Source organism: Piliocolobus tephrosceles, chromosome 3 (assembly GCF_002776525.5).
Source record: "Piliocolobus tephrosceles isolate RC106 chromosome 3, ASM277652v3, whole genome shotgun sequence".
In the NCBI taxonomy this organism is placed as follows: Eukaryota; Metazoa; Chordata; class Mammalia; order Primates; family Cercopithecidae; genus Piliocolobus; species Piliocolobus tephrosceles.
Genome location: NC_045436.1, coordinates 176,143,816 through 176,169,398, shown reverse-complemented (window position 1 = coordinate 176,169,398; position 25,583 = coordinate 176,143,816). Strand labels below are relative to the sequence as shown.

Here is a 25,583-nt window from a genome sequence, read left to right as displayed (position 1 = left end):
CTGGCGGGACCACCACTCTCCTTCGTGTGTGGCCACACATCCTGCTGTCCCCCACTTTCCCAGCCACCCTCCCTCTTCCCATCTGGACCAGGAGCCCTCAGCACGCACCTGGGACTCTGTCTTAGTCATCTTTGTATTGGGAGCATTTAGGACAGTTCCTAATACCTCAAAGACAAGCAGCAAATGCCTGACACACAAACGCAGGAATGAACGAGAGATCATGTGAGGCAGTAAAAAAACAGCATTGCTCCCATTTTACCTCGGAGAAAACAAAAGGCTCATCCCAGACACACAGTCAGCTAATGAGGGCTGGGGGACAAAGTGCTTCCCACACACGGATGACTAGGGGACAGCCAGAAACCCAAACTCACCGCAGGCAGAGCAGCTGTAAGGCCGCTCCCCCGTGTGCCGAATTCTGTGCTTTACTAACTTCCTTTGCATATTAAAAGACTTTCCACACTCATCACAGGTGAAGACTTTATCAGCCGTGTGTGTCTTTTTGTGCTCCTTCAAATTACTGAAGTTACTAAACCCTAGAGAAACCACAACAGGCGTTAAGCTGAAGGACAGAGAACATTCGAATCAGAAATCTTCAAGAAGAGGAAAACACTCCGCTGTACCTCGACCACAGATGTCACACAAGTGTGGTTTTTCTCCTGAGTGAATAATAATGTGACGTTGGACGTCGCCAGAGGCTGCAAACCTAGAATGTAATTTGAAAAGTCAATTAAGAGCCTTTCCACATTACTGTGGGTCTTTATAACTGCAACTCTCTGAGGGAGGAGATGCCTGCTCCTGACCCTGCTGAAGAAAGGGATCTGAACTGGACTGGCTGCATCCGAGACGTGCATGGAAAAAATCCTTTTCTATTTTTTTAAGGACAGCAGAACATGATGCAAGTGTCTTGTTTTTAAAGCATTTTTTTCTACCTGATTTCACTACACTTTCTTCCTCAGTTTTACAGAGCACAAGATCAGATACTGTATGGTTTAGCATCTCTACCTTAGGGCTCTAAAGAGAGTGAAAAAGGAGTCTCACCACTTCAGAGCCAAATGCCCCCTCCACCCTTGCAGTCTTGCCAAGGTTCCTGGGGTCTCACGGGAGAGACCCTAGCTGGGTGGTGCCAACCCAAGGAGGGTGACCTTGAGAGAGCCCAGAGTGAGTTCTGCCCTGGTCTAGCCAGGTGTGACCCTTGACCCTTGCTCTTTTCACTATGAAGTAAAATGCAAACGGGAGCTCAGAGTCTCGGGGACCAAGAGGTATGGCCGTCACACTCCACTGTGAATATCCTCAGAGAATAAGCTCTCCTCTTTCTGAGCCACAACAGAGACTTATACCTGTCAGTCCTAACATTGAGAACAAGGGAACTAAATGAAGAAAGGGAACCAGCATTCACTGAGTGGATGCTGTGTGCAGGTGATCGGTTACGTGTTTAACAACCATTATCCCACTCAGTCGTTCCACAACACTGCCAGGCAGGCACCTTCACCCCCACTTTCCAGATGGGAAAACCAAGTTCTGAGGCGGTTACTAACTTGCCTTAGACAGTAATTCCAACCCAGGCCCTCAGATGTGGAAATCTATGTTCTTTCCTTTCCACTACGCCTGATAGCAGAGTATGTTACATTCTGAGGAAGACGCTGCATATAGACCTGGTTTTAAATACATGCCTTGGCCAGGCGCAGTGGATCACGCCTGTAGTCTTAGTACTTTGGGAGGCAGAGGCGGGTGGATCACCTGAGGTCAGGAGTTCGAGATGAGCTTGGCCAGCATGGCAAAACCCCGTCTCTACTAAAATTACAAAACTTAGGCAGGTGTGGTGGCACGTGCCTATAATCCCAGCTACTTGGGAGGCTGAGGCAGGAAAATCGCTTGAACCCAGTGGGGTGGAGGTTGCAGTGAACCGAGATCGAGCCACTTCACTACAGCCTGGGCAAAAGAGTGAAAACTCTGTCTCAAAAAATAAATAAATAAAAAATAAACACATGCCTCACTTTGAAATGGAATTCAGCAGGTTCAGATTTCAAACACCATGCAAAATGAGACACACAGGGGCCAACAGTGATGTGACGCCATCAGAGGCAGCAGGAGGTCTATGCTCCTAGACATCTGGAAGGAGCGGCAGATGATACTGGGCCCTGAACTTGGCTTTCAGCGTTCAGGCAGCTACAGCAGAAAGGGAGATGTGCTGCCTGCCGCAGCTTTCGTTTGTTTTCTACCATTGGCAGAGACAATGGTTTTCCTGAAATTGAATCTAGAGTTGCTTCTTCCTTGGCTTTCCCCAGCATGTGTTGAGACTGAATATGAGGACTCTGACTTCTAAATGACCCTAATGACTATCTCTTGCCCCAAGATGCTTTGGTATGAACCTGTGAGAGGCAGAGACTCTGTACTGTTTATTTTTGTGGATCCATATAGTACTTAACATACAGCAAGTGTCTAAAAAATGTTCAGTCAATGAATGATTAAATAAATGAATATAAAAGCGATGTAACCAAGGTGCGTAGGGAGCTTCGTAACTGATGTATAGTCCTGGCTGATGCCTGTTGTTCTGGCACAACCACCAGATGATGGAGTATGTGGCCTGACTGACGTACAGCCCAAGGATGGGAAGGAGGGTTGAGGGTGCCAGCCTGCACACACAGCAGGGCAAGAGCTCCTCATTTATACCACGCTGCAGAGGAATCAAACTGCCACACACACTGACCTCAAGAGTCAGATTCTCTTTCGCCAGGTCAAAATCCTACCAACCCATCAAAACAGTTTCCTCCTCCCTGGGGCGAAGCTCCCACAGGCTGTTACAGACCCACGGCTTGTGGCACCTTCCACCATCTCTTTCTCTCCTGAAATCTAGTCACTCGGCTGGCAAGTCCCATCTCCCCTACTAGACAGTCACCTCCTTGGGGTCATTAATCTATTATATTTTCAGAGATATTTTTAGAATGATGAAAATTTTAGTATAAAATAATTTTGTTGCATGTAAAACCCCATTTCCTTTTTGCGACTCCTGTCCCAGATTTTCTTTCTTTGAATTTTCTTTTTATTATTCTCTCGTGTGTCGCGTGCAAAGCCAGGTTTGAATTTACCTGTGTTCTGCAGTGGCAGGGTGAGCCCACATGTGGCTCCTGCAAGCCACAGCTTCAGAGGACACTGACTGCCAAAGACACTGCGACTAGACATGCTCCCTTCCACACGGAAGAACACGCCCAGCACTGACCTCTTTCCACAGATCTCGCAGATGTATGGTTTTTCACCAGAATGCCGTCGTAAGTGCGTCTGCAAGTTACCTGCCTGCAAAAAGAGGAAAAGAAGAACACGCCAATAATGACAGTTTTTGGTTTTTTAAATTATATAAATTCAAAAGGAAAACTGACACATTTAGCCAGGTTCTCATTCAACTACCAGAAGATGAGCCACACACAACTCAAAAGAAGCCATGGGCAAGAGGATGAGGAGCAGCCAGAGTGCCTGGCCACCTGCTGCACATGGGATGTGTCTCCACCCCGTCCTCCATGTGAGCCCTTGGCTGTGTCCCAGCTCAGGCACACACTATGCAGCACTTCCCTCTTAAACAGCACCCTGTGGAGGCTGCTGTGGTGGTTGCCAAGCCTGGACTTTAAACAGGCCTTGATGTATTTTACTTGGGCCATGTATTTAAAATACCATGGAAAACAAACAAAAGCACCACACATCCTTATTTCAGTATTGTTTCTTTCTAAAAAACATACTTTTGTTCATAAACAAGGGAAGATATTTCCAAAAAGTACTTCCTCTGGCAAGTACACTTGGTTCTTTCTGACAGGTTTCTCAATTTTACCTTTGCGCAAAAGTGTGAATCAGGAGAATCACGGCAGCCTCTCAGGTGCAGGGCCACTGTGTTCCTAATTTCTGAAACTAGCAAGGCTTTGCGAAGAATAACACTGAAACGGGGATCATCAGATGGATTTCTATGCACTAATCAATATCAAATTACCTAAAGTGCAGGGAAATTAAAACTGCAAATGCCTCAGATATTTGAAAAGCTACTTGCTAATGTTTCAAATTAGGATTTGGAAAATCTTCCATTGCTGTAATTAATAGTCTCAACCTGTTATTTTCCCCATTTTAATCTTGTACAGTGTTCTGTTGCAAAACAAAGAAAGAGAAAAAAAAGGAAAACCCACTGAAATTAGGTAATACACCCAGCGGTAAAAAAAAGCAGGTGTCATGCACAAGATAAGCCAAAAACAAAAATGAATATCAGCCAACTAACACATGGGGCTTTTTAAATTTGCAAATTGGATTTTAAATAAAATGCAAAGATTAAGATTCATGGTTAAGATCTGAAGATGAGTTTGATATCGACTTGTGAGTGAAAACTAGAAATCACAAGTATTAAAAAACGCCACCTGACTATATAACGTGAAAGATTCACTACGTCTATCAAACTCTGGGGAACAGAGTTAGACATTACATTTAAGAATATGATAAATGTGGCTTCGAAAAAACTCAGGTTTATTTTCAATAACCAAAGAGAAAGAGTTTGACAAGACTTTGGAAAATGTCCAGCTTTTAATAGAATGTCTACTAATAACAATAAAACAAGTATCAACAGCAATATACATTTGCTGAACCTCAAATTAGGCCTTTACATGCATCATCAAATTACCACCTATTTTCTTGAGATAAATAATACAACAAACACTGTATTCAGATAAAATGCACAATTACCATTGTATTCAGATAAATAAAGTAGTTGGCCCAGTTACATGGTAGAGCCAGAAATTAATATTGGTTGGTGTGAATCTAAACTCCTCTACTTGTGGGGAAACCTTGAGGACACACAAGTTTCTATGAATGAAATAGTGTGTTTTGAATATTTAATATGACAGTTACTTTGCCACTCAGGAAACACATACTGGAGAGTTAAAATAATACACCAGTGTTTTAAATTAGTCACTTGCAAATTTCAGAAAAGCTGATCAGTTACATAATAATCAGAAATAGCACCATCTGCTGAACTGTTAAATTAGAGCCCTCTTGTTTTTGTTTATTTTGTAAACTATGTATTCGGAATGAAATGCATTCTGGGTTAATTCTTAGCAAAGCTGCATTTTTCCTTTTTAAAAATGGTGGAACAATTACTTGTTTTCAAAATAAATATAATCAAATGATCTTCCATTTAATATTTTAAGTGATAGAAAAAACTTTAAAGTGTTCTTTACCTATTTTGTACTAGAAACAGACAATGAAAATAATCTTTCTCCCTCATTAAGGAATGCATATTTCTGATAAATAATATAAAAGCAGATTAAATAAAACTAATGCATTGAGCCATGCAAAAAATCCAATAGTACATTCAAATAATTTATTCCAGGTTACATAGCAAACTCAGGCCAAGATTATTAGAGCTTTAGTCAATATTTTTATTTCTGGTAAGCTTTTGATATATTCTAGTACTGCATGCACAGACCATGTCTTAGAAATCATCTATAGTTGTGTCCATAAAAATTCTAGCAAGTAGGCCAGGAGCAGTGGCTCACGCCTGTAATCCCAGCACTTTGGTAGGCTGAAGCAGGCGGATCATGAGGTCAGGATATCGAGACCATCCTGGCTAACATGGTGAAACCCTGTCTCTACTAAAAATACAAAAAAAAAAAAAATTAGCCGGGCGTGGTGGCAGGCACCTGAAGTCCTAGCTATTCAGGAGGCTGAGGCAGGAGAATGGTGTGAACCCAGGAGGCAGAGCTTGCAGTGAGCTGAGATCATGTCACTGCACTCCAGCCTGGGCGACAGAGCGAGACTCTGTCTCCAAAAAAAAAAAAAAAAAAAAAAAAATTCTAGCAAGTGGTATAATAGCTATCATTTATTAAGAACTTACTATGTATGAGGCTCTTTGCTAAATTGTTGCAAAGAGTATTTAACTTAGTCAACACAATGTCTTGTAAAGCAGTACTATCCATGTTTTACACATAAGTCAACAGAGGCTGTAAGAGGTAAGTAAGCAGCCTTGGGTCATAAAATGGGGACTGGATTTACTAATTCAGGTTTGCCTAGTGACTCCAAAGTTCGGACTGTTAAACCTATGTTAAAGATATTAGCAGTAAAGGAACTTTGATCCTTTCTAATACCATTTTAATTCAGATGGAGTTAGAATTTTGAACAGAAAAACTCTGCTGTAGAGAAGAATTAACATCTGCCTTGAGCAATTTTTATAATAAACTCCTTCTGACAGGTACTTGAACCTCAGTACTTTAACATGAACAGACCCAGCATCTATTCCCTATCATGAGCACTCTTTTTTTTTTTTTTTTTTTTGGAAACAGAGTCTCGCTCTGTTGCCCAGGCTGGAGTGCAGCGGCCGGATCTCAGCTCACTGCAAGCTCCGCCTCCCTGGTTTATGCCATTCTCCTGCCTCAGCCTCCCGAGTAGCTGGGACTACAGGCGCCCGCCACCTCGCCCGGCTAGTGTTTTGTATTTTTTAGTAGAGACGGGGTTTCACCGTGTTAGCCAGGATGGTCTTGATCTCCTGACCTCGTGATCCGCCTGTCTCGGCCTCCCAAGGTGCTGGGATTACAGGCTTGAGCCACTGTGCCCGGCCCATGAGCACTCTTAACGGCAGTTGAGTGTTTATATATAAAAAAGTCAGGAATCGTAATCATTTAGAGATAAAAGAGATCCCAGATCCTAAAAGTCAGTTAACTCAGGAGTTTCAAGACTTTAGGATTTCATAAAGCAATAAAATTAAAAAGAAATAAAAAGTAAGGATTAACATAGAGATATCACTTAAACAATAACTACTATTTTGATAAAATGTCATTTAATAGTAAAGGTGTGGGAAATACAACCTCAGAGATGAAAATGTAGTAGCTTGGGCAAAGCTCATTAAGTGTCCTTATTTTTTGTGTTTCCACCATGGATGGATGACACTGTCACCTCTGGCATGAGTCCACATCAGCATCCTGGAAACGCCTCCTATAGGGTAATCCTGCAGAAGGCACTAGCACCCCCAGACTTGGGCAGACAGCCGGCTAGACAGCGCTGCTGGGAGAGTACTGCCTCTCAAAACCCACCTCTCTGTACCAGTTGCCCAGTGTTCCTGTTTCTGCCTGCTTGGAGGAACAAAAGCAATCCTACTCCTCTACCCAAAGAGAGCTAATTACGCCGTATTTTCTTGCCTGTTTCTCATAGGACAAGCACTCAAAACTTGTCACTCTTTTGGTTCTCTCCAATGCCCTCCCAACAGTCCATGTTCTACACCACAGAGGAAACATTTCCCTCTGAGTGTGACTCAGCCATACTCTAAAGTATGACATGACTCTTCCTTGCAGAGATCTGGACATAGTGTCCAGTCACACAGACAGATGCAGCTTCTGTGGTCACTCTAAGATGATGCTAACTTCCTTATGCTGGCATGCCATACTCATAATGCAGGTTGCGGTTAACTTTTTTAAAAAGACTAACCCACTAAATACCAAATTCTCAGTAAGCAGGATGAGACATTCTTATTTGTAAATGTTTCTATACAAGAGCATTCCAATCCCCTGTAGCCACAAACATTTATTCTAGTTCATTACAAGAAAATAATGTTAGGCATACGGTGGAGGGTGGGCCTGCGGGCATCCTTTACCTATGCAGACAATCTGACTGCTTTCTTGCCCCAGCATGCCAGGGACGCCAGGCTTGCCCAGTGCCTGCTTGTCTGCAGAGCTCACCTAAGCAATCTCTCAAGCATTTCATGGCCTCAGGCTGTCCCAAACACACCTTTCAGGTAGAAAGGACTACTGCCTTTTCTTTGCCCACATTGTTCCTGTAGATATCTGTCAGTAGTTCCAACATTTCACTGTACTCGATCATTTACATGTCTGTTTCTTCCTCTAAATGGTAAGCTCCTGGAGGCCATGGCCATTTTTGTCCCTGCTCCCAGCACACAGCAGAGCTCACGGACAGCATATGGACACTGTAGGCTTGCAACAAACATTGGAACAGTTCCTTGTTCACCAAAACTCATACTTTACTATGAAAATAAAGCAGCAATATATATCTGAAAACTATCACTACGTACGACTCTACAATCATAGAAACCTAATAAAAGTACACAGACGAATACAGAAGGGAAGGGTTTCTGGATTGGGCAGGGCTACCCTTGGTAGGATTTAAGAGAGCAAGTGCAGGTCAAGGGCTATAGTGGTGGTTCCCAACCTTGGCTACACGCCAAAATTGCTGAATTTTTAAAAAATACTGATACCTGGCTGGGTGCGGTGGCTCATGCCTGTAATCCCAGCACTTCAGGAGGCTGAAGTGGGTGGATCACGAGGTCTGGAGCTTGAGACCATCCTGGCCAAAGTGGTGAAACCCCGTCTCTACTAAAAATACAAAAAATGAGCCAGACGTGGTGGCACGCACCTGTAGTCCCAGCTACTTGGGAGGCTGAGGCAAGAGAATCACTTGAACCCAGGAGGGGGAGGTTGCAGTGAGCCCAGATGGTGCCACTATACTCCAGCCTGGGCGACAGAGCGAGACTCCGTCTACACACACACACACGCACAGACACACACAAAACCAAAAAACACAAAACACCAATACCTGAGCCCCACTCCAAATCACAGAATCAGAACCTCTGATGTGGGCACCAGGGATCTGTGCCAGGAGAGAGGAGTGGATATGGACTGAAGCCTGACTGAATGTCTGGTTTTAATTTATACAGTCAGCTATGGAGAGTCAGAGAAGGCATGAGAAGGATGGCACTTTGACTCTCATCATAATTTGAATGTATAAAGGGCTTTCAGCTCTAGTTTTTCATTTCATTTTCCCACTAGTTCCATGAAGTAGTATTATCCCTATTTTAAAAATTAGAAAAATGAGGCCCAGAGAAGTCGCGATTGCTAATTATTCATGGTCATTAGTCCGAGTCTCACGCTTTTCCCATCAAACCAAAGCTGCTGAGATGAAAATGGTGGTGGGGGGGTGGGGAGGTGCCTCAAAAAGACCAGCATCTGGGGGTCATGAGGAAGGACAGGACAGAAGAAAGCGGATGGCAACAAGGCAGGGAATGCTGGCGTTTCCTGAGAGATTACAATGTGCCAGACACTGCTCTAAGGACTTTCCATTATTACCTCATTTACTCTTCACACTCTATAGGGTTAACTAATCTTGTTATCCATGTTTCACAGATAAGGAAACCGAAGGGGCAAAATGTGAGCTTGCCCAGAGTCACAGGGTAGTTAAGCCCTGACAGAGGCAGAGTTCAATTCTAGACCGTCCAGCCCCAGAGGCCAAGTTCTGAACCTCAGACGAGGCTGGCAGGAAGAAGCAGGGGCTCCTCAAGAATGGCGGCCGGAGAGACGAGCACGCAGCCCAGCTCATCAAATCCTTCCTGAACACCTGCTGGCTGCTGGGCATTCTCCTGGATGGCAGAGAAGACATGGCCCCAGGCCCAGAGAAACGAACCGCCCAGGGGGACACAACCCAATGGAGTAGGCGATGGGAGACCACGAGGACTTGGTGAATTCCAGCAGGTAGGGAGTCAGAGAGTGGCAGAGTGAAGAGTCACTAAGATGGCAGGTTCCGCCGGGCGCGGTGGCTCAAGCCTGTAATCCCAGCACTTTGGGAGGCTGAGATGGGCAGATCACGAGGTCAGGAGATCCAGACCACCCTGGCTAACACGGTGAAACCCCGTCTCTACTAAAAAATACAAAAAATTAGCCAGGCGTGGTGGCGGCGCCTGTAGTCCCAGCTACTCGAGAGGCTGAGGCAGGGGAATGGCGTGAACCCGGGAGGCGGAGCTTGCAGTGAGCTGAGATCCGGCCACTGCACTCCAGCCTGGGCGACAGAGCCAGACTCCGTCTCAAAAAAAAAAAAAAAAAAGATGGCACGTTTCGGTGTATGAGAAAATGGAACTGACACCCTCAACAGATGAAGAGAAACTGGAAGAGTCTGCTCTAGGGGGAATGCGAGCAAACACGGCGCTTGCCATTTCCAAGTTCTGTGGGGCCTGCCTCCCAGCTCCAGAGGCATGCACTGCGGCCACGTGATCTATCATGCTGTGCGTGAGGCAGTTATGCCAGTGACTGTGCCCTGAAGAGCTGCGCCCTTGCACCCTGGAACAGCTTCCGTCTGCTCTACCTCTGGAAGCCCAGCGCACTGCACATGGCAGTGAATAGTTATCTTCTGTTTGAGAGAGAGTAGGTTCCCACAAGCCATTTTCTAGAAAACACTAGGTCTCTAGGTTTCTTTGTGTCCCATGCCCAGCACAGTACCTGGCCCATGGGAGGGTAAAACAAATGTTTCCTCAAGGAGTGAATGACTACGTGTCCAAATGACCTTAATGGAGGTCAGCTAAAGGTAGCAGTCAAAACAGGGAACAAAACTTGTTTCATCTTTTTTCCAACATCCTACAATCTACAGTCCCAACAGAATAAGGAGACTACTTGTCTTCAGCCTCTCCCAGCACAATGTGCAGCCTCCAGGTACACCAAGCTCAAGGTGGTTTACTATGAACTTCATTCACGAAACAGAAGACATATACTAAGTCTGGACTCATCCTTAGCAAGGGGAAAAAAGTATTGTAAGAATTCACACATGAAAATGCTATTTTTCTCTCAAAGAACTAGAAATCTGTTTTCTTGAAAAGGATTTCTCCTGATTTATTCAGAAGTCTTTAAGTTACAAATATCATCAGAGGCTTCTCTCACAAGTACAAAAGTATGTCTTATTTCCAATTAAAAAAAAATACTATGTTGCAGGTTTCCAATTATTAACAATAAATAAGAGTATTCCCACCTGAGAGAAATGTTTCCCACAAATGTTACATTCAAAAGGTTTCTCACCTAAAACAAAACAAAACAACAACTTGTAAAATCATTACTAGTATTTGTTCAATAATTTTTTGTTTAAATGACCTCCTATGTAGTTTCAAAATGGCATTACATTCTGCATCCTAACTGTATGAAAATGGGGAATGTCTACTTCCTTATACCTCTCTCTTGCCTTTATTTCTACACAGAGATGATAAAAGTAATATTTTACTCTAAAAAATAAAACTGTTCTCCAAACAAAACATATGTTAAAATCAATGTATCTATTTGCATCCAGAGCAGACCCATGTTCTAGGAGCGGTCTTTTCCTGTGGTTGAATTTTCCTGCTGAACAGCACGATCCTGCTCACCTATTCTTCAGCCTGATGCCACCCAACCACCAATCCTAACAGACACAGGGTCACTTGTTCACACCACACAAGGTATGAGCACAGAGAGCCCCAGACACAGTGGGACCTCCTGAAGCGTGAGTGTGAAAGGAAAGAGCCCCTCACCACAGTCTTCCTGCCTTGGTTGCTCAGGGGAGAAAGTAGGATTTCATTTCGGGAGATGTGCTCCTCTGCGGACTTCTTTACCACCTCTAATTTCAGTTGACTAAGTAACTGCACTTGGGGATAGAACAGATTGTAAGAATGGTACTCGACTACAAAAAACCACAGCTGTTCTGAAATGTGGCCCATAGAACATGATCTGGAGTTAAAAGCACACTCCATGGTACTGCCTTTAATCTATATAACACTAATGAATAGACTTTGAACACCAAGAACCTCTCATTTTCTCCATTTCCCTGAAATCAAATGGTTTCATTAAGATCTTTAAAAAGTAACAATAATGTTTTCCCTTCCTACTATATTGTTGGGGCTTGCTACCTTGAAGAAAGCAGCTTGCTAGCTTTCTGGGCTCATTCTAGGATATTTTTATTTTATTTTATCCTGAAAATGTCTAATGGCTTCCTTGACCCTGAATAATTATATTTACATTATTAATTAATAATAAATTAATAATAATTACATTAATTCTCTATTGCAATAAACGAAACTTCTTTTATGTCTGAAATTATTGCAGGTGACAGATAATAAGTTAAAGCCCCCGTAAGAAATATAAGACTTTGAAAACAGAGAGAGGTCACTAGTTACTAAGATTAATAAATGACCAAGGTTAACAATCCTACTCCAGTAGGCCTCAGACTTCTTGGCCTCAGGACCCCTTCACACTCTTAAAATTGAGATCCTAAAGAGCTTTTGTTAATATGGGCTATAGCTATTGATATCTACCATATTAGAAATGAAAGCAGAGTGATCTTTAGAACAGGTAAACACACACTTCACAGGCCACCAGGGTGAGGACTTCATCACACATCATGTAGCTTTGGGCAGACTAACTGTACACTCATGAGGAGGAAAAAGCAAGTAACATCTTAGACAATTTTGAAAATAGTGTTGGCCTCACAGACTCCCAAAAAGCGTTCTCCAGACCATACTTGGAGAATTGCTGCCCTTCTTGGTAGAATATTTATGTCCCAGTAAGCATCTCTGCCATGACTGTATCTGTCATTCAAAGAGGTTCTCCCAGAATAAACAATTTTTGATTCCTTTAAAAGCTAAGCAGGTAAGTTTCACAAATAAAAAATTACAGCCATCAGGCCAAGCGTGGTGGCTCATGCCTATAATCCCAGCACCTTGGGAGGCCGAGGTGGGCAGATCACTTGAGGTTAGGAGATTGAGACGAGCCTGACCAACACGGTGAAACCCCGTCTCTACTAAAAATACAAAACAATTGGTGGCATATGCCCGTAGTCCCAGCTACTTGGGAGGCTGAGGCAGGAGAATCACTTGAACCCAGAAGGCAGAGGTTGTAGTGAGCCGAGATCATGCCACTGCACTCCAGCCTGGGCAACAGAGCAAAACTCCATCTCAAAAAAAAAAAAAAAAACTGCAGTAATCATTAGGCTGTAGGAGATTTAGGCAAACAGAATGATCTAAAGTTTTTTCAGGGCAAAACTAAGTCTGTGATATTGCCTTCACGTGTAATAATTTTGAACTACTAGTGATAATAACAGTACTTTATATTCAAATGCACTAAAACGTATAAAGGGCTTTCACAATTATCAAAGAAATCTCCAATACAAGGTAGTAAAATGCAAACTGGGAATCCATAGTGATAACGAAGGTCACATCAACAAACACAATTACACAAACACCTTAAAAGCAGTGTTGTTGAAGCGTCCTGTTGCATGTTATTTCTCAGGCCTATAAGGTAATTGTTGTTCATCTGTAATGTGCTACTAAACTCATCTTTAATTATAGGAAGAAAAGTAATATATATGTTTTGTATAACATAATTTGTGTGTGTATAGATATAAACATATATATATCCCAGCACTTTGGGAGGCTGAGACGGGCGGATCACGAGGTCAGGAGATCGAGACCATCCTGGCTAACACGGTGAAACCCCGTCTCTACTAAAAAATACAAAAAACTAGCCGGGCGAGGTGGCGGGCGCCTGTAGTCCCAGCTACTCGGGAGGCTGAGGCAGGAGAATGGCGTAAACCCGGGAGGCGGAGCTTGCAATGAGCTGAGATCTGGCCACTGCACTCCAGCCTGGGCAACAGAGCGAGACTCCGTCTCAAAAAAAAAAATAAAAAAAAAAAAATAAACATATATATATAGATACAGAGAGAGAGAGAGAGAGACAGTATACCTTAAAAAAATCTTTTGGGAAAGAGACAGAGGCATGAATTAAGATAACAAAACTTTGAAAAGTTAATGTTTAACTTGGAAGAATTTTCTTTTGAGAATATCAAATGGTTAAAGCTGATTCTTATTAAAAAGTTTACTTCCTGACTCCAAAATCAGAATTTTAAAAATTAGATACTCAAATTCCTTCCAAGAGAACTTTTAAAATTATTCAAAGTAAATTATGTTAGTCTAAATTAACCTACATGATGTTTTCAAAAAATAAGCTTAATCTAACTCTAAAAAGACAACTAAATATAGCTAATCCATTTTAGAATTAATTTGAAATTCTGAGTGCACCAAAATTACACTTCTTTAGAGATGGATGGTTTGTCATATAAAAATAGAGTTGAAATAAAAATTAAAAGTATGCACCTTTTTAAAGTGGCTTTATAAAACCATTTACAAAACTTTAAGTCAGATGCATCACCAAAAAAATAAAACAAAAAGTAGCTAATCTCCCTTATTTTGCTTAAAATCATCAATGACATCAAGCAATAGCAAAACTTCTTACAAAAACAAGAAGAGCCAGTGGTGTCTGTGCATCCGCATCACGTCCTTCCCTCTGCCTGTGGGTACTGAATCAGTTACCTGTATGAGACCGTTTGTGAAGCTCCAAGTTGCTTGGGTGTTTAAAAGGTTTCCTGCATAATTCACACGCATATTGTTTCTGGGACTGAAGTGTCTGGGACTGGTCTTCCAGTGCAGCTGGGTCTTCGTGCCTCTCCGTCTCACTAAGGCAATTAAAATTCTCACAACGGACGACTTCTTCACTTTCTTTTTCTTCAGCACTTTGGCTGCTAGCTTTCTCTAGGGTATTTTCACTAGCAGATTCCATCCTCTTTGTCAAACCATCATCTGACTTGGGTTCAGATATTTGCTCTGCGGATTTCTGTGACTTTAGGAAATTGAGTTTTTTCAGATGAATGGCCTTTTTGAGCCTCATCTGCTTGGCAGGTTGTTGGCACGTGGCGTCTGACTCAGGGTGTGGGGCAGAGTCATTCACAGGCTGGGCCAGGAAGTTGGAAGGTAAGTGCTCAGGAGACTCCAGGGTGCATTCGGAATGACTGACAGCACAAGGCTGGCTGTCTACCGTGGTAAGGTCTGTGGAGGTGCTGAAAGCAAAAGGCTGCTCAACAACTCGCTCCTGACTGGGACCAGCTGCGTGTTTATGGTACTGCTTACTGTAAAAGTTTCTGAGTTTGTAATAGTAATTTGGCTGTTTGAAAGGCAGTTGTGTGCAGCTGCTGTCTGAAGTATCAGGGGCTTGTTTTGAGACTTCACCTGTGGAGTGATGACGATTAACTGATGGTGAAGCATGCGGATGCGATTCATCCAGCACTTTATTACGCTGTGCATCTGCCGAACATTCCTGCAGTAAATGAGGGGGGTAGTTGTTTTCATTGATAACACAAGTGGCATCTGGGGTCAGGGTGCTTGGCAGAGACAATGTACTACTACAAGGCATGCCAGGTGGCTGTACTACAGTGGCTGATTTTAAAAATGTGTGACACAGACTCAGAACATTTTGAACTTGCAAACACTGTGCTGTGTCCAGCATCACTTGTATATTGTCCTGGTTAAGATCTAGATGAGAAGTGTACATGAAGTCCAGGATCTGCCCTATGCCACTGACGTTTTTAACATCCAAGTGAAAAACATCACTCTTCTGGCTTGAAGAATTCTGAAAGAGGCTCCTGGTAAAAGAAAGAATATCTGTTTACAGTGTCAAAAATTCATACTGTCTTTTTCTTATAAATAACATTCATATATTAATATCAAAAAATACTATCCTTCTGTGAATGTCAAGACTTTTAACATAAGTATGTTTTAATCCTTTAAAACAATCTGGCAAACCATCCAACTAAATAATTCAGATGAATTAAATTAGTGGATTGGATATGCAGACTTCAAAATAGATCTCAAAGTAAATTTCTGAAATATACTCAAATTTACACATTAAAAAATTACATACAGTAATATGACTGATAAACCACAAATCAAGAAGATTCTAAGATAATTCCCAATACGATCTAAGAAATAAAAGATTGTTCTAAACATTTTTTCAAAAGGTAATTATCCATATATATTAAATACAAACAGAGTATACAAAATTAAAGAATATACACTTTTCAATATTTTATATTTAGTCTAAATATTTCCACATCTAAGTGCCTAGAAAACTTAAAAATAGCTAGAATAAACCAACCCCCCAAATACATTCCTTTGTAACCAGTAATTTATTTGGCTGTTAGGATTTTCAGCCACCCAGTGGTTCAAAAACCAACAGTGAGAAAAATCCTAAGAGTTAATGAATACCAAAAGGCACCCTAAAGCCCAGGCACTTTATTCTGGGTACAAGCCAAGGTCACAGGTGAACAAATTTGTATTATGTATGAAATAATAAGCTCAGGTAACTAAGTTGAAGACATTTTGTCACATACAGTCACCTATTTCCCCAAACAGCCTTCAGTTCTGTCTTTAAGTGCAAAACAGCCTGTGTATCACAATATCAAAATTTAATTGTCCTGGGAAGACAGAAAAAAAATACGTGATAGCAAACCGAAGAGTTTGTGACCATTTTTCACAGGAACAAAACCTGCTACCTATCTTAAGAAGCTGATTCATTACAATGTGTAATGTGGCCTATACAATAACTGAGACTCAATTTGATGATTCAGGATTATCAAGGAAAGAGCAAATCATGTCCCATGTTGTCTACTATAGCAGTAAAATGGTATGCATTTTGGAAACAAAAAGTACTTTAAAAAGAGAGACTTTGGATTTAAAGAGAGATAAACCTGCTAACGACAAAATGAACTTATGCAGAATCACTTAACTCTAACGATTTTTTTTTTTAAGAGACAGAGTCTCGCTCTGTTGCTCAGGCTGGAGTACAGTGGCATCACCACGGCTCACTGCAGCCTCCACCTCCTGTGCTCAAGGGATCCTTCCACCTTAGCCTCCTGAGTCGCTGGGAATACAGAATAATGTTTAAATAAGCTGAAACACAACTTCTTGGTAGTATTCATTATTTATAAATAAATATTTCATATAAGCCAAAATGATTATAAGGTTTTCTTAGAATATTCAAATGAGGAACAAAAACTAAAATGCTTCAACATAGAAAAAAAGAAAAGAAAAGAAAAATCCAACACACAGAGTATGTTTTCCCTTCTGATTTCTTATCACAGAAAAATTCTGACCAGGAACTTAATTTGTCCATCGTTTTATCTTGAAAGGATAAGAAATATACGTAGAAGACTGACATTAACCAGAATTATTAAAATGAAAGACAAAGAACCAAAATACTTTCAATCATACCAAATTCATTTTACTTAAGAGCCTCTTTTCAGGTTACTCTAAACACAAAAGCAAAAATAATAAATATGATTAACAAACTTAAAAATTAAAACAACTCCTACAAAATCCAACATGCTATAAAAGATAAATATAGTGAAATTCAAGGAGAACAAAATATGAATACTTCCATACTAAAAGAGCTTTACCCTTAATTCACAGCTAGGAGAACGAAGTCTAAAATACCTACCTAAAATACTGGCTGAATGCTGCCAGGACATTCTTGTGTGCTTTAAAGCAGACTCCTTTTACCACCAACATACAGTCACAAAGCAGGCCTTGGATTCGCTGCTCATGCAGTTGCTGGAGGAGATGGCAGCTGTGGGTAGCAACAGGGTCCATGCTCAACCATTCAAGTGACCTACAGCAAAAAATCACAGATACAACAGATATTCTTAAGGACCTCACTGGAAACTAAATGGGATTAAAACTCCCTGACTGATCTGTGCTTCACTCTCCCATCACAGTACCACACATACACATGCATGTGCGCACACCCACCCACGCACAAACACACCTCCCTCTGGTTCTGAGGCGTCTAGACCACAGCTGTTTAACAGAAGTATCTGTCATGATGAAAATGCTCTGTATCTGCACTGCTCAATACAGTAGCCACTGGCCACACATGGTCACTGAGCACTTGAAATGTGGCTAAGGGACTGAAATTGTAACTTATATTTTAAAAGCCACAGAATCTAAACAGTACAAATCTAGAATATGACCTTGTTAATACTATATGTACTTCTCTGTGTCTACTTAGGAATATGTCAAATGAAACATAAAATATACATATATAAAGATGTATAAGGTGAAAGAAAAGCCAGCTGGATAAGATCAAATCCATATTTATCAAACACCTGTACACAGGTCACTGAATAGAAGTTGCGGAAATTAGGAGCCTAATTTGCGAGATAAGGTACTGGTCAAAATACCTATCACCAGACAATGATATAAGAGGCATCGCAAAGCAGCAGGTCCCCTCACTCTTGCCTTTGTGCCTCTCTAAGAGGCTACTTGAGCAGACGCCTGAAGGAAGGGAAGGAGCTGTACAGGTACCTGGGCCAGAAAGAACAGCAAGCACCAAGCCTCTGAGGCAGGAGCTTGCTGGGCTCAGGTGTGGCTGAGCGAGTGGTAGGAGATGACATCCAAGAGGGGACAGAGGGTCAGGTCACGCCCAGGCCTGCGGGCCCTGTTATGAACCCTGACTCTCGCTCCAAATGAGATGGGAAGCCATTGTGTACACACTGCAAGTTTCATCCTTCAGCCTCTATTCACCAACTGACTACTGTGTCCAGGCTGCAGGGCCACAACAATGAACAAAACACGCCAGGTTGCCACTCTCAAGCAGCTGAAATTCTAGCGAGGGAAACACACAACGAAAGCGCATGACACACAACTAAACAAATAGCTAAGGCTAGACACTGGAATACACAGGCCAGAAAGCCATGGTCTTGGACGTCTAGGGGCACAATCTAGTAGGGGATGATTTATGGAAGAGAAATAGTTGGAAGAAATGGAACCAGACTGGGATAAGACTATGAAGGTTAGGCAGTTTGCACTGGGCGTGGTGGTTCACACCTGTAATCCCGACAATTTGGGAGGTTGAGGCAGGAGGATCACTTGAGTCCAGGAGTTTGAGATCAGTCTGGCAACATAGTGAGACCCTGTCTCTATGAAAAATAAAAACAAAAACTAGGTGGGCATGGTGGTGCATGCCTGTAGTCCCACCTACTTAAGAGGCTGAGGTAGGAGGACTGCTTGAGCCCAGCAGGTTGAGGTTGTAGTGAGCCATGATCGCACTATTGCCCTCCAGCCTGGGTGACAGAGAGAGACCCTATCTCAAAAAAACAAAAAAAAAAGCAGTATGGTACTAAAAATCTAAAAAGTCACCATCTGCTTTCTTTGCCTTCACTCTCAGTACTTAAGCATTCCTGAAAAAGTCACTACCTCACTAAGCCCAAATCTAAGCTTTTCAACACACCCCTTACGTCTCACTTAGACTTATCTCCCATTACTCCAAGTATGTGGCAGCCAAAATGAACCACTAGTAGTTCCCCAAACCAGCTACGTTCTTGGCCAGTGGGTTGGAGACCTAGTTCCACCACTCACTGGCTATATGACTTTGGGCAAATGATTTCTCTGTGACCCACTGTCCTTACCCTATCTCACCGGTTATTGCAGGAACCTGTGTAAACATTTAGACTAGTATCTAGCATATGGAAGGATTCTGTATTCATCCATAAGGATCACCTGGGGACCTTGTTAAAAATGCAGGTTCCTGGGTACATCCCAGGATTTTGTTCTGTCAGTCTATAGTGGAGCCTGGTAACTGCATCAGAGGCATTCCGTGATTCTGAGCAGGCGGACTGTAGATCTCTGCCTGTGCTCTCCTCTAAAAGCCTTTGGTTCTGTCCTGGGAATACTTTACTCACACCTGACCCTCCCACCTTCCAGATCAGGGCTCAGCTGAGCTGTCACCTACTTTTTTTTTTTTTTTTTTTGAGACAGGATCTAGCTCTGCCACCCAGGCTACAGTGCAGTAGTGCGATTACAGCCCACTGCAGTCTTAACTTCCTGGGGTTCAGGCGATCCTTTCACCACAGCTGGGACTACAGGTGTGTGCCAACATACCTGGCTAATTTAAAACATTTTTTTGCAGAGATGGGGTTTTGCTATGTTGCCCAGGCTGGCCTTGAACTCCTGGGCTTAAGCAATCTGCCTACCTCAGCCTCTCAAAAGTGCTGGGATTAAAGGCATGAGCCACCGCACCCAGCCCCACGATTCTTAACCTGCTCTGGGTTTGGGGTTGCTCCTCTGTGATCTTTCCAGTGTCTTAATTCCCACTACGTCTTTTTCCCTCACTCATAAAAATGACTGTGACTTTAACTTCACTAAGAAGGTTGAACCCAATCGGGCGCCGTGGCTCACTCCTGTAATCCCAGCATTTTAGGAGGCTGAGGTGGGCGGATCACCTGAGGTCAGGAGTTCGAGACCAGCCTGGCCAACATGGTGAAACCCTGTTTCTACAAAAATTAGCCAGGCATGATGGCGAGTGCCTACAATCCCAGCTACTGGGGAGGCCGAGGTGGGTGATTCGCCTGAACCTGGGGGCAGGGGGAGATTACAGTGAGCTGAGATTGTGCCATTGCACTCTAGCCTAGGCGACAAAGCGAGACTCTGTCTCAAAAAATAAAAATAAAGAAAAGAAAAGAAAAGAAAGTTGAACACCTGTATAATTTGATAAGCATAGTGCCTTAAATTTTTCTCAGTTCCAAATTTCCCACTCACCCCTCCCTCATTACCTTAGGCTTCACAGGATGAAACGTGCCTCCTCCTTCCCCAGATGAACCTTCCCTCTCCCCTTGAGCCTTCCTACCTCCCTTAGAACCTGGTTCCATCAGTGAAGCTTTCATTGCTTCACCCTGTCCTTTGCTTGCTCCTCCAAACAAATACACTGACATTGCCCCACGTTGAAAACAAAGCAAAACAGGATAACAACAAAGCCCTCCACCTAGGTTCCTCTAATCATCACAGGCCTCTCTTTCATGCTTTTCAAAATAGCTATCTACACCCACCACTTCACTTTCTCATGACTCCTTTTTCACCTTGTGTATTAGTCCGTTTTCATGCTGCTGATAAGGACATACCCGAGACTGGGCAATTTACAAAAGAAAGAGGTTTATTAGACTTACAGTTCCATATGGCTGGAAAGGCCTCACAATCTTGGCAGAAGGTGAAAGGCAAGGAGGAGCAAGTCATGTCTTACATGGATGGCAGCAGGCAAAGAGAGTGCTTGTACAGGGAAACTCCCATTTTTAAAACCATCAGATTTCATTCACTATCATGAGAACAGCATGGGAAAGACCCACCCCCATAATTCAATCACCTCCCACTAGGTTCCTCCCACAACAGGTAGGGATTGTGGGAGTTACAATTCAAGATGAGATGTGGGTGGGGACACAGCCAAACCATATCACCTTGCAACCTTGCTGCCACTCACTCCACTGAAACAGACTTTCCCAACATTGACCTTTCCTCAGTCCTCAACCACCCTCTCCAGCTTTCCTGCCACACATGGCAATGTGGTCTGCCAACTCCCATCCTGAAATCCTTCCTTTCTCAGAACTCTTTTGGTTCTCTTCCTATGTCCCTGATCTGTCCCATCCCTATGCTATACCTGTCTCCCTCAAGCCTTGCAAACGTTGATGTTCCTTCAGGTGCAGCACCATAGCCCTCTCCTCTTTCCCTTGACAATCACTTTCATTCTTGGCTTTCACATGTTCTAAAACAACTCCTAAATTTGAAACTTTAGCTTCAGCTACACCAGTTCCAATCTCCAACTCTCTGCTAAACTTCTTCAATGGCATGCCCCTTCAATGCAGAGTCTCTAAATTTCATCCCCCATCACCTCACCTATCAAATCTAGACCTTATTCTGATTCCCCTCATCTCTTTATGGAAAGCTTTGTTTCTAATATGTAGAGTTTGGGGTATTGGCATGATCTGGTTTGAGATCAAAGTGAGACTCAGAGAAAACTGAGACAAAGAGCAACACTGAAGTACTGCCCCAAACAAGAGTATAGAAAGAAAGGCATGATGGTAGGTGGCGAACACTGTTCCCAGTGCTGAATCCTCAAAGCTAGTAATAGCCAAGTGAGTTATCAGTTACCCACCCCTGCCAAGCTGGTTGCCTGAAAAGGCTTCTAAGTTTATCATTATTTTTAGCTATCATTTACTGACTACTTACCACAGACCTGCGCTAAGCATATCATATCTGTTACGGTTTGGCTCTGTGTTCTCACCAAATCATAATCCCCACATGTCAGGGGAGGGACCTGGTGGTAGGTGACTGGATCATGGGAGCAGTTTCTTATTCTTGGGATAGTGAGTGAGTTCTCAGCAGATCTGATGGTTTAAAAATGTTTGGCAGTCCCTGCTCCTCCCTACCCGGTTCTCTCTCCCCTGCTGCCTTGTAAGATGTGCCTTGCTTCCCCTTCACCTTCTGCCATGATTTTAAGTTTCCTGAGGCCTCCTCAGCAATGTGGAACTGTGAGTCAATTAAATCTCTTTCCTTTATAAATTACTCAGTCTCAGGTAGTATCTTTATAGCAGTGTGAGAATGGATTAAAACAACATCCATTAACTGGAACAATTCTATAAGAACCCAATTACCACCATTTACAAGAGAAACAATTGAGATATGGAGACTTTAAGTCAGTTATCCAAGATCATATAACTATTATGTGCCAAAGGCAGGATTTGAATCCTGGTCCCTAAACACTGGAGTCTATGCTTTTATGCTATGCTATTTCACATGGGAAAAAAGACATTTTACACACACACACACACACACACGAAACCCTCCTCCACAGACCTAACTGCTAAAATTAGGTAAAACTGTCTAATTATACAAATGTAAATGTCTAGGTATATTAGGTAGATATCTAATTAGAAAATTAGACATTTTCTAGCTCTACAGAAGTGATAAAGGAAAAAGTTATTTGGAACGACTCCCAGAGTTATGATGAATTAACTGTTACACAATTTACTTTTACTGTAAGAATTATAGGCTGGGTGCAGTGGCTCATGCTTGTAATCTCACCACTTTGGGAGGCCAAGATGGGTGGATCACTTAAGGCCAGGAGTTCGAGACCAGTCTGGCCAACATGACGAAACTGTCTCCACTAAAAATACAAAAATTAGCCAGGCGTGGTGACACATGCCTGTAATCCCAGCTACTCTGGAGGCTGAGGTAGGAGAATCACTTGAACCCAGGAGGTCGAAGTTCCAGTGAGCCAAGATCGCACCACTGTACTCCAGCCTGGGCAACAGAGCAAGACTCCATCTCAAAATAATAATAATAATAACTATTTCATATCATTTTGTATAGTTCCCTAAATTACTTCATGATGTCAATCCTGTACCTCCCAAATAAGGTTATAAAAATGTCTGGAAACCCCAATAAGGTTATAAAAAGTTCTGGAAAAAAATTGTATCTTGCATTTCTTATGTGTTCTGTAAATTATAACTATAAACAAAAATGTATCTCATACCTAATAATAGTAATGATTATGACAAATACTTATGTTTCCTAGATGCCAGGCACTGTTCTAAGCCCTTTACACTTATTAACTCATTTATTGTAAGATAGGTGCTACTATTATCCACATTTTACAGGTGAGGACAATGAGGAATTTGGCAGATTTAAGATGGCCACAAATTCTCTGACGATTCTCCCACGGGGTAGTGGAGTCTAGGTCTCCTTCTCTCCTACGAAGGCTCTGCCTTAATCTGATTCTGTGCTTACAAAGCTGTGATCATTTCCCAGGCCCACGCCTTAAGAGCTAACAGCTTCCACTTCCCATCTTTCGGAACAGTGGCTATGGAAGACCTGAGCCACCTGTAAGATGCCCAACTAGAGAGAACACATGGAGACAGAGAAGGGTTCAGCTGGCTCCCAGGAAAGCCATCCTGACCTCTCTAGGCTGGCCCCTCCTTCAGCTGAATGCCACCGAGGGATCCCAGTTGACACCACACAGAATTAAAGAATTTCTCAGCTGACATCTGCCTGAATACCTAACCCACAGAATTATGAGATAAAATAGTTTTTAAGTCACTAAATTTGGGGGTAGTGTGTTACACAGCAACAGAAAACCTGACCATGTACAGAGAAGATGGCTACACAGCTAAAAAGTAATAGGTAAGCAGTAAGGGACAGAGGTGGGATTCAGAGCCAGGGAAACTGACACCAAAGCCACATTCATAACCACTGTTTCCTTTGATCAGAATCAGTTGCCTCTTCAGTCTACTGCCTATGCCTGATTGTCCAGGTAATCCCACAGACAAGCATTGCATTAAGGAACTGCACAATTCAGGACTAACGTGTGCTACACAGGTGTTATAGTGTGACAGAAGGAGCACAAGGTTCTCTTCCATCTTTGCGACTAACTCACCTGGTGACAAGCAGTAAAAATTTTCTGTGGTGAAGACATGGACTCCATCTATCTTATTGAACAATGTATCTCTGGTACCCAGCAGAGTGTCTTCGACAGAGTAGGGGCTCAATACATATTTCTGGATGGAAGAGACTCTGGGCCTCAGTTTTTCATCTATAAAAATGGAGAGGCCCCCACTGATCTCTTTTAGAGGTTTTTTCTTGTTCTAAAAGCTACAAATCTATACGAAGAATGTGATGGTGGAAAGATGGCATGAACGGCGTCAAAAAATGAAAATATGGGGGAAAAGAAATAAGAAAAAGTTTAGATCAATGTGAACGAAGAAATGCTTCTAAAGAAAACAGCCAGAATGGAATGTCGACCTGCATGCAGAGAGGACTCCTAGAGCAAAGGCCTCTCAATTCTACCAATAGGTCAAACACTACTGGAGAGAATCTGTGGATGTCTATTCAGCAGAGCCATTCATAGATTACTTCTCCAAGGGCCCACAGTTCACGCACCTTAATCAAGCTTACTTTAGAGGGCTCCTAAGGATGTCAGACCATCATCATACTTTCCAAATGGCTTACTCGTAGCTCCTCACCTCTACCCCACTCATAAAAGCACTGGCTTAAAGCAAACAAACCTGGAGTCTTGTCTTAGCTTTATGCTGACTCTTATCACACCGAGAAGGCCAATTCAGTTAAACAGACACTGTGTGCCTAATATGTGGAACAGACTGTCGCGAGGACGGAATGCTGACAAATGGAACAGATGTGTTCCCTGCCCTCCACAGGCTCTGTGTCTCAGTTTTCCATCATTCACTTAACTTTACAGTGCCCATTATGCGCTAGGCACTGAAGGTACGATGGCAAACACATCAGATATGGTCATCCATGTCTTCATGAAGCATCAGTCTAGCGGGAAAAACAAGTATCATCGCACTGTAGCAGAATTAAGGGCGGAGCAATAGCTAACGTTTATTGAGCACTTACTAAGTGGCAGCCACTAGTCTAAGCGATTTACATGCACCAACTCATGAAATACTACAAGGGTCCAGCGACGCAGGTGCCGCTATGATACCCGCTTTACAGATGCGGGGCTGAGGCACAGAGAGGCCACACCGTAATCAGACTGACCTAAGCTGTGGGCTCTGCCGTCTTAAGCGCTACTCTCAACTACAGCGTGGATGGAAGGAAACAGGAGCCGAGAGATGGGCAGCGCGGAGGGGAGGCGGGCCGGGCTGGCTTCCAGCGGGCAAAGCCTGGAGATGAGAGGACGCGGGTGGGGTTTCCAGGCCGAGGGAGCTGCACCAGGGAGAAGGCCCGGCTGCAAGGCCCGGCTCCCAGGCCTGGAACCTGGCCTTCTGGGTCTCAGTTCGTGTCCCCTGTGATGCCGGGCACAGAGCAGATGCTCGCTGACTCTCGCAGGAGCCGCCAACTCCCCGGGTATCCTGGAGTGCCCCTGAGATGCGGAAGGAACGGCAGCGGGTCCATGCCCTTCTGGGCCACCTTCGGGCGCGCGGCCTCCCTTCCCTTCCGGGCCATTCCCACCAGCGCCAGCCCCGCATGCCTTCGCAAAGCCGGCCACCTTACCCTCGGAGGCCGCTCTCTGCCCCGCCGCCTACTCTTCACCTGCAGCAGCTGCCCTCAGAGGCGCTCGCAGGGACCCGCCGGCCGCGGAACCATCCCGACAACGCCCCCTTGGCTTGCCGGAACCGCCCTCCTGCTTCGGATGGTGTCACTTCCGCTGGGGGGG

General features: G+C 43.3%; 1 protein-coding gene across 5 annotated transcripts in view; it reads right to left on the bottom strand.

Annotated features, from left to right (window-relative positions):
* ZBTB49 (zinc finger and BTB domain containing 49) overlaps positions 1-25,576 on the bottom strand; it is a 32,997-nt gene extending 7,421 nt beyond the window's left edge. For all 5 annotated transcript variants that reach the window (XM_023206897.2, XM_023206896.2, XM_023206895.1 and 2 more), the window contains exons 1-7: positions 25,421-25,576; positions 17,082-17,252; positions 14,123-15,228; positions 10,762-10,808; positions 3,218-3,291; positions 621-703; positions 372-533 (exon numbers count right to left, since the gene is read on the bottom strand). In XM_023206897.2, the coding sequence (XP_023062665.1) occupies positions 372-533; positions 621-703; positions 3,218-3,291; positions 10,762-10,808; positions 14,123-15,228; positions 17,082-17,233 (1,624 nt within the window). In that variant the 5' untranslated portion in view covers positions 17,234-17,252; positions 25,421-25,576. The remainder of the gene's footprint in view (positions 1-371; positions 534-620; positions 704-3,217; positions 3,292-10,761; positions 10,809-14,122; positions 15,229-17,081; positions 17,253-25,420) is intronic.
* Between the last annotated feature and the right edge of the window lie 7 nt (positions 25,577-25,583).